Source organism: Harpia harpyja, chromosome 6 (assembly GCF_026419915.1).
Source record: "Harpia harpyja isolate bHarHar1 chromosome 6, bHarHar1 primary haplotype, whole genome shotgun sequence".
Taxonomy (NCBI): Eukaryota; Metazoa; Chordata; class Aves; order Accipitriformes; family Accipitridae; genus Harpia; species Harpia harpyja.
Window position 1 is genome coordinate 33,191,491 of NC_068945.1, and position 14,517 is coordinate 33,206,007.

General features: G+C 48.8%; 1 protein-coding gene across 1 annotated transcript in view; it reads left to right on the forward strand.

Annotated features, from left to right (window-relative positions):
- Positions 1 to 13,381: 13,381 nt before the first annotated feature.
- PPM1H (protein phosphatase, Mg2+/Mn2+ dependent 1H) overlaps positions 13,382 to 14,517 on the forward strand; it is a 146,504-nt gene continuing 145,368 nt past the window's right edge. Inside the window, exon 1 of the mRNA XM_052789619.1 lies at positions 13,382 to 13,989. Coding sequence (XP_052645579.1) covers positions 13,754 to 13,989 — 236 coding nt within the window. The 5' untranslated portion in view covers positions 13,382 to 13,753. The remainder of the gene's footprint in view (positions 13,990 to 14,517) is intronic.

Sequence of the window (14,517 nt, forward strand, 5' to 3'; positions counted from 1 at the left end):
CATTTCACTGTGACCATTGCTGTTACCCAAGCTATCAAAATTAAAAATACATGTGCTGCAGCTCCCCTTGACTGCTATCTTTGGAATAACAATTATCACCAAAAAAAAGGACAGAAAATACGATTAAGTCCTAATCCTGACAATGTTGGCACACCACTAATTTTACATAGGTGAGCAATTCTGGCAAACTGGCATATAAAAATTCGTTGGGTTTATGCATTCTTGCAGTATTACTATTATGATACAGCAACTTTATTTTTCCAAATCAATGTTCAAGATGCAAATGATGATGTGTGCATTAGGAAACAACAGGAAAAGATGAGTGTTGAAGGCAGCAATATGAGCCCCTATTTTTGATGAATTACAATCACCAGGACTTTTTATAAAAATTACTATTTAGTCAGAATGTCAAAGCCAAGCGCTTAACTCCAGATCCTAAATACAGCTGTGGGCACCTGATGGAAATGCACTGTTCTCAGAGCTGCTAAGCACACACAAATTTTGCTGAAGCTAAAAGGTGGCTGCAACAGAAGCCAAGTGGAAGAACTTTCTAAAAATCAGGTTTGCTTTCCTTCGCAGCTTCAGGAGCAGCTGGAAATGAGTTCTAACCCTGTTGTTTCCGTGAAGCTCTCTCATGGCTGTGTTGGGCAGAATAACGACTTCAAGGAGGCTTAAATGGCTATGAATTTCCTGCAGCAAGGTCTCCATAACAATGTTTAATATATGACTATAAAATTACAGACAATGTTGTTTACATCAATAGCACTTACTATGACCTAACAAATTACCCTTTATTCATTAAATCAATAGTTTCCAAACTTAATTTTCTCCAAGGACTGGAGTCTTTGCTGAAACATTGTTATGGAACTAATAATGGTATTATTATGATGATAGTCCAAAACTATCATAATCCATATTACTGAATTAATATCTTCATAATTCCTGGATGCCTTTTCCCACCTCACCCAGATGCCTCTTTTATTCCTGCTTCAACCTTCCAATGCCCCATCTTAAAATCTCAACCATTTTTCCCTATGGGGTAGCTGGTACCCCCCAGAAACCACTTCTCACCATGTCTTGAGCATCTCATTCCTTTCCCAGGAGAGGTAGGGACTTGTGACCCCACAGGGGCACTGCTCCCTGTTTCATCCTTAGGAGGATTTCTGGTCATTTGCAAGTTTGTTCTCGAGGAAGACACCCCCCCTCCGTGGGTGGGTGAAGACACGCCCCCTCCAGCCAGAGGTACCACATAAAAATCCTGGGGCATGGTCACTGCTCCGCTTGCGTGAGCGCCATGCGTGCTTCCAGAGAGGGGCACTAAGCTCAGCATACTGCAGTGCCAAAGACCAGTTTCAGTCCCTCGTTAAAAAAACCCTGGCCGTCGACTCTCACTGAATGGCTTTAGGGCATCTAGAATAAAACGGTAATTGTACATGTGAGCTATAATCCCATGTCACAAAATCCCCCCGTGAGGAGCACATGAAAACAACCCGGGGAACAGAGCGGCACAGTGCTTGCACTGTTTTCATTAAACATTTGCTTAAACTTCAGGGAGTGGCTGGTTTTGACTGAAAGCACTAACAGATCAAACCTTCCTGAGAAACTTCTCTCAAAGAACTTCATCCTTGAAAACCTGCTACATCAATGTAGCTGCCAACAGGGTCAGAGAGATACCTGCTTATCAGGACTTTTAAATGCTTCCAATGCAATGTATACAAGCCTTTCCTACCAGCTTTGAATTTCAGGCTTCATCAGACTTAAAGGAGCACCGCAGCTGTCTTTGCGGCATCAACACTTTTCTTCAGTCTCCTCTTGAGCTGCAGACTCTCTCCCTGCTATCAGCGAGCAAACTTTTTTACCCTGCCTTCCAGACCTGGATCTCCCACTAACTGCTGCTGAAAACGGGGTCTGCCCAGAGCCGGGGTTTTTCGAGCAAACTGTCAAGGGGAATATCTTACAGAGCTCCCCACCCACCTAAACCCTTTATTATTAAATAATGCATAAATATAGACAATACATTTCCGGATTTTTATTAACCATGGGTCTTTTCATGGAACTGTAGCTCAGTAAGTCCTGTTATAAAGGTGCAAATGCAGATATCGCAGCCTTGGATATACTGAAATCTGCAGAGGGAACCACTTTTTGTTTCAGGATTGCAAACTGCAGGCACGAAGGACAAAGGACAAGCGGGTGTAGCTGTGACAATGGTTCCTGGTTTTTTGGCGCAGGTAGACGGTTGAGACAGGGAACCAAAGGAACCTTAGTAGATATAGTAGATATATGAATGTAGATAGGAATTGTTTAATAATTATCTAGCTTATAATGAAATTAAAGAAGTTTCAATAGAGGTAGACATGGCCCAAGGGGATGAGAAGTGATGTTCAACATTTCCATTGTTGAGGCTGACTGAGACAGGAGATAGTCCCTGATAAGAATCAGCAGTGACTCCAAGAACCAGCCAAGACCGACCTTGTGATTTGGACAAATGCCAAGGGACAGAAGGTTAAGAGTTCACTGTGAAGAAGACATACAGCCTTCATCTTCACGACCACCAGACGACCACCATAAGGAGGCACTGTGCAAGCGCAGTTGAAAGGAAACTATGGAAATGACTTCCTAGAGCTAATTATAATATGAAGCGGGGATAGGTAATGCCTATGTATAGGCGTATTGCGAAACTCTATGTATATGTAACACTTGACTGTATAAATTTAAAGTGAACTGCCAAAATCAGGCGCACACGACTTTGGTGGGACTACCCCCCGTGCTGCCCAGCGCTGAATGAACATACCTACTTTACAATCTCACTGATTGTGGAGTCTGTTTTCCGCACCTCACGGTTGTCTGAGGGCTGGAGGCACCAAGACTGGGATGAGCAGCCCGAAAACTGCCCCATCACCTTCACTGTCAGCCCCACGCTGTGGCCGGCCAGGGAAGGCAGCGAGCAGCAGTAGAGTTATTTTACTCTCATTTTCAGGAAGACCAAAATCGGTTTTACTTAGGCTGGCAACAAGTTTTGGACCAGCCACAGTGTACCACAACCGCACGGCGGCCTCAGGGGCCGTGGGGTTTGCAGAGGGCTGCGGTGCGGCCGCAGGCAGCGAGCCCCCATCACCTCCCCACTTCAGGCAGGGCTTCGGGCAGGGGTCGGCAGCGGAGGGGAAAGGAGTTGAAAACACACGGTGAAGGGAACTCCCCTGCACCGCGGTGAGAATTGTTGTCAGCAGCTAAGCTGAGAAATGATCAGCAACAACCAGCATTAGGTTATGGCATACTAATTACTTACTCTTGTTACTTAAATGTATTTGAGGTGCATGTATCACTGTCAACAGGGGCTACAGCTACATATAAATCGTTGAAGATTTTTTAAAAAACACTTTCTATTAAAAAATAATTGTAAACACAGATGTTCGATATCACAAATGATTATATTTCCAGAAGGTCAGCATATTTATTCCATGTCAGCTATTTGGTGGAAGATTATGATGCTTCCTTTATTGCTTTAAATCTGTTAAAAAGCATCTTTTCTGTCCAGTTTCTTAGGTCCTTGGACACAATAGCTGAAAGGCCATGACCCATAGAAGTCAAAGGTTAATTTGATTTTCAGATACATCAGCTGGAGCAAGCAGAAGGTCCCGCAGATTGCCTATCGTTATGGCAATGTGTTTGCTTAGGGCATTTCCTGCTGCTGCCTCCGCTACAGAAGCAGAGATGTTTGGACAATCCTGTTTGCACTTTTTCCCCATCAGCCCACTTCAGAGCTGAACAGACTTCTCCCTGACGCAAACTTTTCAGTCTGATTTTAGTACTCCAGTTTATTCTTTGGGGGTTTTTGGGGAACATCTGAAAAAGCCAAAGTTTCTGTGATCTCAGAAGATCCTTTAATTTAGCCAATAGGTATATTGCAACACAAATGAAAGGGGTCCTGTTCCCAAGTATCGAAACTCGTCAGTGTTGCTGTACGCTGGATGGCCAGAACCGGCATATTGCTAACGCTTTCTTACGTGTCTGTCCCTTGGCTGGCAGCACTGTAGTACTGAATAAAGTCCTGGGTTTTAGTCGCTGATTCAGTTCAAGTTGGGAGAAATGAAGCAGATATAACTATTGCGTTTTTGTGCCTTGGGCAATCTATTCTAAGTAGACACATGAACAAATTATTCTTTTTCTATTATTATTATTATTATTTTTAAATCCACTCTTCAGAAGACTGTCAAAAGCCATAGCTTCTAGTCAATAAAAAAGGAAGTAAAAGACAAAGACAAACCAAGCCCAAACCACCCCCAATAAATAAAACAAGGTGCGGAAGAATCCATTTAAATAAAAATGTCGTGAGTGTTAATAAAAGAGAGCGGTCAAGTTATAAAACAAGTGCGGGGGGGGAAAAAGCAATGTCCAAGCTAAAAATGGTTTAGAGCCCACACTACTGACACAGCAGATACTATAACAAGAGACCTTTGAAGGATGCCGTAGAAGAAAGGACAAAATTTATAGTATCTTATTACACAACTAAAACAGGAGAGTTGTTTTTTTTTTTTACTCTAAAACAACTTAATAAATATTTATATACACACTTTTACCTCTTAATAAGACATTTGGAAGTGCCAATAAGTTCCAAGTACTTGCTTTTGCCTTGGTTTTTTCTTCTTTCTTTGGCTATTGATAAGATTCTGCATATTAGTTGTAGCAATCTGAATGACAGGGTATTAATATCAGAATGTCATGTATTTAGGAAAGCAGACAGTCAGGCTGACTATGCAGGGCCACAGGCACGTCATGAGCAATGCTGGAAGGAAAAAAAATGAATGGGGAAAACAGTTTCCATATTCCTGCTTACAGAAGATGAGCAGAAATCCAGGAGCTAAATACAAAAGTAGCATAATTTCTGTAACTTTCTCTGCCATCATTCAATATAGCCGGGACTGTGATTTCTGACAGCATAAAACATCTGGTAACTCGGCCTAAAGTCTAGGAGCCTAGGGTTTTGACAACTTGCTCAAAAATCCCACTTCCTTCCTTGGCAAGGCTGGCTGAGAATGAATGCAATGTAAGGCACCTGGGATTTCATATGCCCAGGCTGACATTCAAACCTTGAAGTTCTGCCAGAATTGTTGATTTAAGTAATATTAAAAAAATGAAAAAGAAAAAAAAGCTGGGGGAAAAAAATGCAGCACTGCCTAACTGTAAGCAGGGCATGATGGTTAAGGCTCGACCGTGCTGCAGACAAGACCCTGGCCGACACGCAGTTGAAAGGTGGTGCCTGGCTGGCCTGGGCTGCAGGAAAGCTTGTGCAGCAGAAGCCGCAGCCCAGATGTGGGGAGAAGATCCTTCTTCGTGTTCGCCACCCGCTCCTGAGCCGCCATCAGCAGACAAGAAGCCCCTCACCCACCCACCCCCCTTGCTCTTGAAACAGCCCAGTTAAGGAGGGTCTGCAGCAAAGGCAGCTAGCAGATTACTCAAAAATTCCCCACCACCTGGTATATACAAATCACTTCCCTGTATGTTTAACTCATGCTTAACTCGGGCATGAGTCAAGACCATCTTACACTCTGAAACATGCTCCTGCTCAAACCGAAATGTTGAGGCAGTTAAAACACATGGGCCTGTGCTCAGCCAAGCTTTTAGTGCTGTCCCATAACTCCACCTACAAATACCCACAAGTCCTTTTACCTGCTCATTTTCCTGTTGTCTCTGCATTGCAAGCTATTTGATTACTTTCAGGTTTTTTGCTGAGACTGCCAGCAAAAGTGTTGCCATCGCTGACATTTTGAAGCATCTCACAACTTCATCAGGGCAAGATGTTCTTTTGCAGGAGCAGGGCAAAGGAGCCCCAGAGAGAATATAATCATTTTGCTCCACCTCCCCTATGAAAAGCCACCAACGGGAGCACATAAACAAGCTAATCCCTATTCCATCCCATTATTAGCAGATTTAGCTACTGGCATTGAAAAGGAGCAGATAATGGAAAGTAAGAAGAGGCTGTAGAAGCAAAATCGTGATGATGATGCTTATTGTGAAATTAGAAAGTTTTTTCAGGATACTTGCAGATAGATTCTTGCAGAAAAAGTCATTCTGTAGTTTTTGGCAAATGTGAAATTCTTACAGGTTTATGGGCAGCTTACGTCGAAGTATTTATATTTATATAGATTGCAGGCAGTTATAAGATTTTGTGATATCTTTTACTGTGATTTCTACTCAATTAAGATCCCTCCTTAGGGCTTTTTTCCTGCCTAGGTACCTAAATCAAGGCTGCTCTCACACAGCTCAGGATGTTGCATTTATTACTGCTCTACCGTGAGAAGGGATATGAACCCACTTTTCTGGCATGAATGCTTTCACCACTCAGCTGTACAGCATATTTTTGACTAAGGACAGGGCTGTGACAGGGCTCTGCTTTGTGTCACCTCCTAAATATTTCTGGGAAGGGACAGAAAGAACAAGTCTGCAAAGGCAGAAGGGAGAGACTCTGCCAGGGAACGGAACACCTGTTAAGAGTTGGTCCAGACTCAGTACAACAGTTGTGCTCTGAAAATACGTTCTAGATTAAGTCCTGCTGGTGAGAGGAAGCTCTAGCTTTTGGATCTCTATTAAGCGTAGGGTTTTAGCCATTCAGCACAACCAAGAACAAAGGTTGTTCTCCATGTATGTTGAATTAGGGGGCTAGACAACTTCTTGCTCCGATTCCTACCTGCTACCCCAGGGCCCCTGGCATGTCCACACTGCATATCAGCATGAAACCCATGCATACAACAGTCTTATCCCTAGTTTCATCCTAGTCTAAAAGAAACCTTGGATGTTTGCTTGCCCCTCCCAACGCCCCCACTCTGCACCAGCACATCTCTGATATAGGCAATGCTCAGAGGTGGACCTGCAAGCGAAATGCACCATGCCATGAAAGGTGAGTATAACTACAGCCCCTGCAGCCTGGCAAAGCAAAGATACTTATGGGTTTTGATCACCTCATGGTTAGGGCAGCAATTGAAGAATACTTTGCCCTAAATTTTGTGCTTGAGAATAAGATATACAGGGTTTTGACCCTGATACCATTTTGTGGATTTGGCCTCTTTGGGTAGCCTGCAGGCTTCAGTGGGACAACTCGACTCATGCTTTGCAAGGGACTGGAGAGCGCCTGAAACCTTGGGACTGTCACACTAACCATGTTCTGCTGGAGATGCTCTCTCTGAACTTCAGTCCCAGAAGTCTCTCAAAAGGAAGTCCTGTGTGCAAAATCAATATTGACTAGAGGATGGTGTAGTAGAAATCAGGTATAGCTGAGAAATATATCACTCCAAGTATTGCTAGTATTTACGGATTTTAAAATTTACTTGGTGCTCTTGCTTGCAAAGTGTCTTGTCTGCTCTGATAAGCCTAGAAATGCTGGGGGTTGCTGCAGGCATGGATGGGAGATCTGGTATTGTGGGAAGTATGATTGATGTCTTTGTAAGTAAGTGGCATTTTCCCCTCCACATCACTATGATGCCTCAGGCACTGTTCTTCTGAAGGGCCTTCCTCCAGAGATAAAGAGCTTCCTCATCATTATTAAAGGTCACACAGTACTTTTGAAAAGGTAAGAATAACTTCATTGATCGCCACATGACATGGTGATCTTCCTAAGGAGAATCATGTGCAAAAATAAGGCCCTAAGTGTTTTTTTGTTTGGGGGATTAACACAGAAACACAATCACTTCTTCCTTCAAATCTGCTTTTTCCCCTGCAGATACAGTCTCATCACCATAATGTCAGACACCTATTCTGACATACTCTCCAAATTAATTCAGCAGCAGAGTTCACACCTGTGGATATTCTGCACATCTGTGATAATAATGACACAGAAGTTCATGCCAGCAGAAATGGTGCATTCATCTCACATTAGACCTACTTCTGCTCTCACTGAAGTCTTTGGGAGTTCTCCCATTGCTTTCACTCAGAGCATGAAAAGCACAGGTGTCGTGGTTTAAGCCCAGCCAGCAACAAAGCCCCATGAAGCCGCTCACTCACTTCTCCCCCCACAGTGGGATGTGGAGGAGAAAATACAACAAGACAAGGAGAGGGAGAGATCACTCACCACTTACGGTCATGGGCAAAAACCAGACTCAACTTGGGGAAAAAAAACCCAAATCAATTTAATTAACTACCAATCAAATCAAAACACAATAATGAGAAGTAAACCCAAATCTTAAAACACCTTCCCCCGACCCCTCCCTCCTTCCCGGCTCAACTCCATTCCCGGTTCTCTCTACCTCCTCCCCACCAGCGGCACAGGAGGACGGGGAATGGGGGCTGGAGTCGGTTCCTCACACCTTGTCTCTGCCGCTCCTTCCTCCTCAGGGGGAGGACTCCTCACTCAGCCCCTGCTCCAGCATGGGGTCCCTCCCATGGGAGACAGTCCTCCACGAACTTCTCCAGCGTGGGTCCCTTCCATGGGCTGCAGTCCTTCAGGCGCAGACTGCTCCAGCACGGGCTTTCCCATGGAGTCACGGCCATCTTGGGGGGCATCCCCCTGCTCCGGCATGGGCTCTTCCCCGGGCTGCAGGTGGATATCTGCTCCCCCGCTCCCCTCCATGGGCTGGGGGGGACAGCCTGCTGCCTCACCACGGGCTGCGGGGGCATCCCCTCCTCCTCCTCCTCCTTCCCTGACCTCGGTACCCGCAGAGGGGTTCCTCTCACATCCCGATCCCCCGACTCGCTGGGGGTTCCCCTTCTGAAATCTGTTCTCTCAGAGGCACTGCCGCCGTCGCTGAGGGGCTTGGCCTGGGCCAGCGGCGGGTCCGGCTCCGAGCCAGGGGAGCTTCCAGCAGCTTCCAGCAGGAGCCGGCCCTGCGGCACCTACCCCGCTACCAAAACCCTGCCACGCAAACCCAAAACAACAGGAAACAAAAATGAAAGCAAGCAAGCAACATAAGGTATAAACAAGATACAGGCAAGTAAGAGTTACAGTGCTAAAATAAAATCCATATTCCTATGAGGCAGAGCCCCAAGTACTTCCATGTTCTGTAAAAGGAACAAAAAAGGGCCTGCACCAGAACTAATTTTTATGATCAGAAAACGTGTAAACACATCGAGTCAATGCACTTTCATTCAATACGCTTCCAGCTATTCCACATAGTATACCCTCTGCTCAAGTACTCAAGAGCCAGAACCAGAGTCCTCACAGCCAAGTGGATATTTCATCTTGCAAGCTTTTCCTTCATTTTAAAGTGAATTTTGTTACAGTACTTTAAAAAGCCGCTAGAAAGGCAGAAATAGGACATGAGGAATTGGAATGAAGCCGCATCAGGGGAAGTTCAGACTGGACATTAGGAAAAGGTTCTTCACTGAGAAGGTGGTCGGTCACTGGAACAGGCTCCCCAGGGTAGTGGTCACGGCACCAAGCCTGTCAGAGTTCAAGGAGCATCTGGACGAAGCTCTTAGTCATATGGTTTAGCTTTGGGTAGTCCCGTGAGGAGCAGGGAGTTTGACTCAGTGATCCTTCTGGGTCCCTTCCAACTTGAGATATTCTATGATTCTATATATAAATAGTACGTGCAGAGAGTTTATGATAGCCATAAGTTTTTTGCTGACTGTAAGTACTTGTCTCCTTTTCCCCAGGTTGTGGGGGACAAGTTGATAGCTGGAGGCAGGGGGGCTGCCGCTCAGAGGGATCTCAGCAGGCTAGAGAAATGGGCTCACAGGAACCTCCTGAAGTTCACCAAGAACATATGCAAAGTCCTGCAACTGGGATTCAGTAAATCCATATTGAGGGCTGACTATCAAGAAAGCATCTTTGCAGGAAAGGGCCTGAGGGACCTGGTAGACAACAAAGTGAATACGAGCCACCAGTGTGCCTTTGCAGTGATGAAGACTAACCACATATTGGGGTGTATTAGCAATAGTCAAGGCAAGTGATCACAGCCCTCTAAATGGCACTTCTGAGAGTATTGTGTCCAGTTTGGGGCTCCCCAGCTGACCTCCTGGAGTAAGTCCAGCAGTGTGCCACCAAGATAGTCACAAGAAGATGCTGAGAGAAATGGGTTTGTTCAAGGAAAGGCTAAGGGGGAGACACCTTACTGCTGTCTTCAACTACCTAATAAGAGGGTATAGAGAGGAAAGAGTCATATTCTTCTCGGAGGTGAATGGTGCTGAGAGGCAACAGACAAACTGGAACAACAGAAATCCCAAATAGATACCAGGAAAAAAATATTCACAGGTGGGTGACTGAAGATTGGAACTGGTGCCCAGAGAGGCTGTGGTATCTCCGTCCTTGGAAATACATAAACTCAACTGGACAAGATTCTGGACAATGTAAGATAACTTTAAAGTTGGCCCTGCTTTGACAAAGAAGTTGGAGTACATGATCTTCAAAGGTCATCTCCCATCATTGTATAGAAGTTTAGAGTGTTCTCTGTGTACATCTGTTTTCATCATGATTAAAATGCTCTTGAATTTGTTGAATGCTCAATATGATGCATGGCAAGGTGGCATAACATAATTCAGATGCTTCGAAAAGCTCATATGAATGTGTGTCTGGCCCACAGGCAGCTTTACTAGCTCCACAGTGTGGTTAGCCATTCAGAGATAAAAGTACATTTATCCCAATATCACAAATAAGTTTACGCTTTAAAAAAATCCAACCTGCCATCTTTCCTTTGCATTAGTCATAGGATTGCAGAAGGACACAGAGTCAATTTTCAAACATTTGCAGAGAGAATTCAGCCTCAAAATTTTATTTGAAGTCAATATCCAAACCTTCAGAGTCTACCCACCACCAGAGAAAAATGGCTTGGACCAGATGGACCACAGGCTAAGAGATTTGAGGAACTTGCTGAGATCTCCCAGGCCTGACTATTACTTCCTTTGGGAAGTGCGGCTTCACCTTTGACTCAGAAGTGAACAACATGATCCTCTTTCCCAAAGAGAACTGAAATCAAAGCATCTCTGTACTCTTCAGTATGAAGAGGCCATATCATACCTGTTGTATCCTTCTAGCATTCTTGTGCCAGAGGCAAGCATCCACAGAATTTCAAACAGCACACAGATTTGTTTTGAGTGGTAAGCTGTTAAGCTGTCTCCCCATATGTCTGATCTGAGCTTTTCCTTGTTATCTTGCAGAGATAATAATTTAAACTCTAACAAGCCTACATATACTCTTTTACAATTCTCCCTCACGTTTTGTGCAAAATAGTGACTGCAGGCGGGGCAGGAGGACAAAGGCTGCATCCTCTCTGTTTGCGTTTTAGTCAATGGTATTTTTCAAAGTCTTGGTTCAAATGAACTGCAAAGTTTAGTCTGCTGGCGTAGCCTCTCCAGGAATATATTTGATAACCTGTGAGGGGCTCTAATTTACACAGAAAAAATGAGCCTCTCCAGGTTACATGTCAAGTTCTGCTCATGCCTCTCTTCTCACTCCTGTTTTCTCCAGGTGGTGGGTCCATTAAAGTGGTAGTGAGGGAAATGGGTGCTGGAGTGCCCATCTGATGAAAAGCACTGGCCATCTAGCAGACAAAAGGTAGTATAAAGAGATTGTCCTTGCGTTGAAGGGACTGGGAATGAACTGGGACCAGATAAATCAAATATGGTTCAGGCCACTGGAGTAGCCAAGGGGCTTTGGGAATCCCACCACCTCAGGCTTGCCCTCCCCTGTAACATGTGAATGCGGATGAACGGCTGCCTGTCACGGCACCCAGACACAGGGCCTGTGAAAAAAACCCTGAATTTTAACAAGACTTTTGTGGGTTTTTTTTTCTATTTCTTAGTATTTTTCTTTAAAGTAACAACCTCTCCAGCATAACCAGGAAACAAAGCAAACAAACGGATGAAAGGAAGAACTACAAGGTGTCCATTATATTGTAATCAAATGGTGAGTTATTAATGCCAAGCATTCTTTGACCTAAGAGAGGTTTACCGTTCCTCAAAATATCTATAATATCAACCCCGGAAATGACTAAACAAGTGATAGGAAAAATAACCACCTCCTCCCAAAGGAGGTGTATCTGTAATATTTAATTCAGGGTGGATATTTCTCCAACTCTACTTCAAGTAGCACTTAACACATTCCTTGTTCACTAATCTTCTTTTGGCTCTGTAGACTTTATTAATAGACAGCTTTATCATAAAAACTAGTAACTGTCACAACATCTTTATGTTTCTCACGTCTGTACACAAGGAACCTGGATCAAACCCAGGCATTGTTGGAACTCAGCTCTCAGGATGTTGTTTAATAATCAGAAATCAAACGAGCTCATGGGGCTTAGTCTCCAAAACTGCGTACCTGTGTGTTCAGTGCTAAGCCAGCTGGTTTCTAGTGCGAGCCAGCTAGATGACAGCCGATCATCCCCACTAGCCATGTATGATGACTAACCAGCTTTTCCCTGCTAAGTCCCGGTCCTGTGCTACTCTCATGGCTTGCCGTACCTACCTGCTCCATTTTGCAGGTCACTGCCTTTCAGTGAGACTTACAGCTCTCAGGAGTACTGAAACACCAGACGGCACCGAAGCAGCCTTGCTGTAGAGGACGGACTTCCTAAATGCTCTTGCTACCTTCCCCTCACCCCCCATTTTCCTGAAGCTCAGCGCACCCCAACCTGCCACCTTTCCCTGCATTTGGGTGACTACCGCTTGCAGCAGACCTGCCAAGCTTTTTGGTGCAAGAGTATGACATAGTGGATCCGACGCAGACAGGGAAGGAGGGGTTAAAACATCTATGCCATCAAAGTTGAAGATACTCAGGCATGTCCTTTCGCTCTTGCTCCGCAACAGCATCTTAAACGCCTGGCCGCCCGCGGAGGCGCCCGCGGGTGCCACACCATCTCTGCCGGCCGGCCGGCAGGCACGGCCCCCGGCTTCCCCGAGCAGCTCGAGGCAACGACCCACGGCCGGTCGGCTACGGGACTCGTTTCAGGCCACCGCCGCCGGCCCGCCCTGGCGGCGAGGGTGCTGGCAATTCCTTTTCCTAGCAAATGATTCCGCAGGAGAGACACCTTTGACCCGCGTCGGGGGGAGAAGGACGGCAAGCCCCAAGGGCGGGATCCTCGTCGCGCACGCAGCCCGTAGGAGCGGAGGGCTCTGCCGGGGGCTGGGACTGAGCGTCCCGCTCGGGCTGCGCCGGCTCAGCCCCCGGGCGGGCCAGCGGGGACGGGCGCACTGCGGCGGGCGACCTCCCGCGCGCCGGGGCCCCCGAGCGGCTCCGCGTGAAACGTCTGCCGGCCAACCCTCCCGGGAGGCGGCCGCGGCCGGGACCGCCCGCCGCTCCGCCGGCCCCGGCCCCGGGCCCGGCCCGCCCGCCGCTCCGCCGGCCCCGGCCCCGGCCCCCGCCGCTCCGCCGCAGGCAGCCGGGCCCCGCCCCGCCGCGCCCCGCCCGCCGCGCACCTGCCGCGGTCCGCCCCCCGGCGCGGGAGGCGGGGCGGCGGCGGCGGCCGCCCGTGCCCGGCGTGTGCCAGGAGCCCGCCGGTGCCGCAGGAGGAGCAGGAAGCGCCCGGGCGAATCCAGCCTCGCTATCACATGACTCAGCAGCAGCAGCCGCCGCCGCCGGGCTGAGTTCACCCAGCGCCGCGCCGGGAGGGAGAAACCTGCCGCCGCCGCTGCGATGAGCCCGCGGCCCCGCGGCCGCCCCTGAGCCCGCCGCCCGCCCGCCCGGCTACCGTGCGGCCCGGCGCCCCATTGCGGAAGCGCGGCGGGGGCTGCCGGAGCCGCCGCAGCAGCAGCAGCAGCAGCGCTGCCCTCCGGCGCGCCCCGCTCCCCGCCCTGCGCGGCGGGTCCGCCGCCGCCGGCGGGGGGTACTATGCTCACGCGGGTGAAGTCCGCCGTGGCCAATTTCATGGGCGGCATCATGGCTGGCAGCGCGGGCGCCGACCACGGCAGCGGCGCGGACTTGCCCCTCCGCTTCCCCTACGGGAGACCCGAGTTCCTGGGACTGTCCCCGGACGAGGTGGAGTGCTCCGCCGACCACATCGCCCGCCCCATCCTCATCCTCAGCAAGGAGACCCGGCGCCTGCCCTGGACCACGGGCTACGCGGAGTGAGTACGGAGCCCGGCCGCGGCGGGCAGGTGGAGGGCGGCCGGGCCCGCCGGGCCGGCCCCGCTCCGCTCCGCTCCCCTCCCGGGCGCACCGGCGGCGCCGTCCCGGGCCTGTGCGGCGCCGCGGGCAGCGGGAGCCGGCGGGGGGAGCGGGGGCGGCATCCGCGGGGCCGTGTGCCCGGCCCCGGCCGCGGCTCGGCACCTGGGCAGCGCGTCCCTGGGAGGCCGAGGATGCAAACGGCCAACTGCCCGCCTAGGTCCCCGCGGCAGCGGCCGGTACGCGACGGGCGAAGGGTGGCGAACGGGCGGCACCGGCGCTCCTCTGCCGCGGTGCGGGGCCGAGGACGGAACCCCCGCTGGTGAGCAACTGTCTCCGTTCTTGACTGCGGAACGAGAAGGGCTGTTGGTAGGAACCCCGGCTTGGTTAGTGTGTGCGTAACCGCTTCCCGCTGCCCAGAAGCGGTGAAAGGTGTGGGGTTTGGGGCACCTTCCTGCGGACCTGGCGGTTGTCGCGCTCGCCAGTGGCAG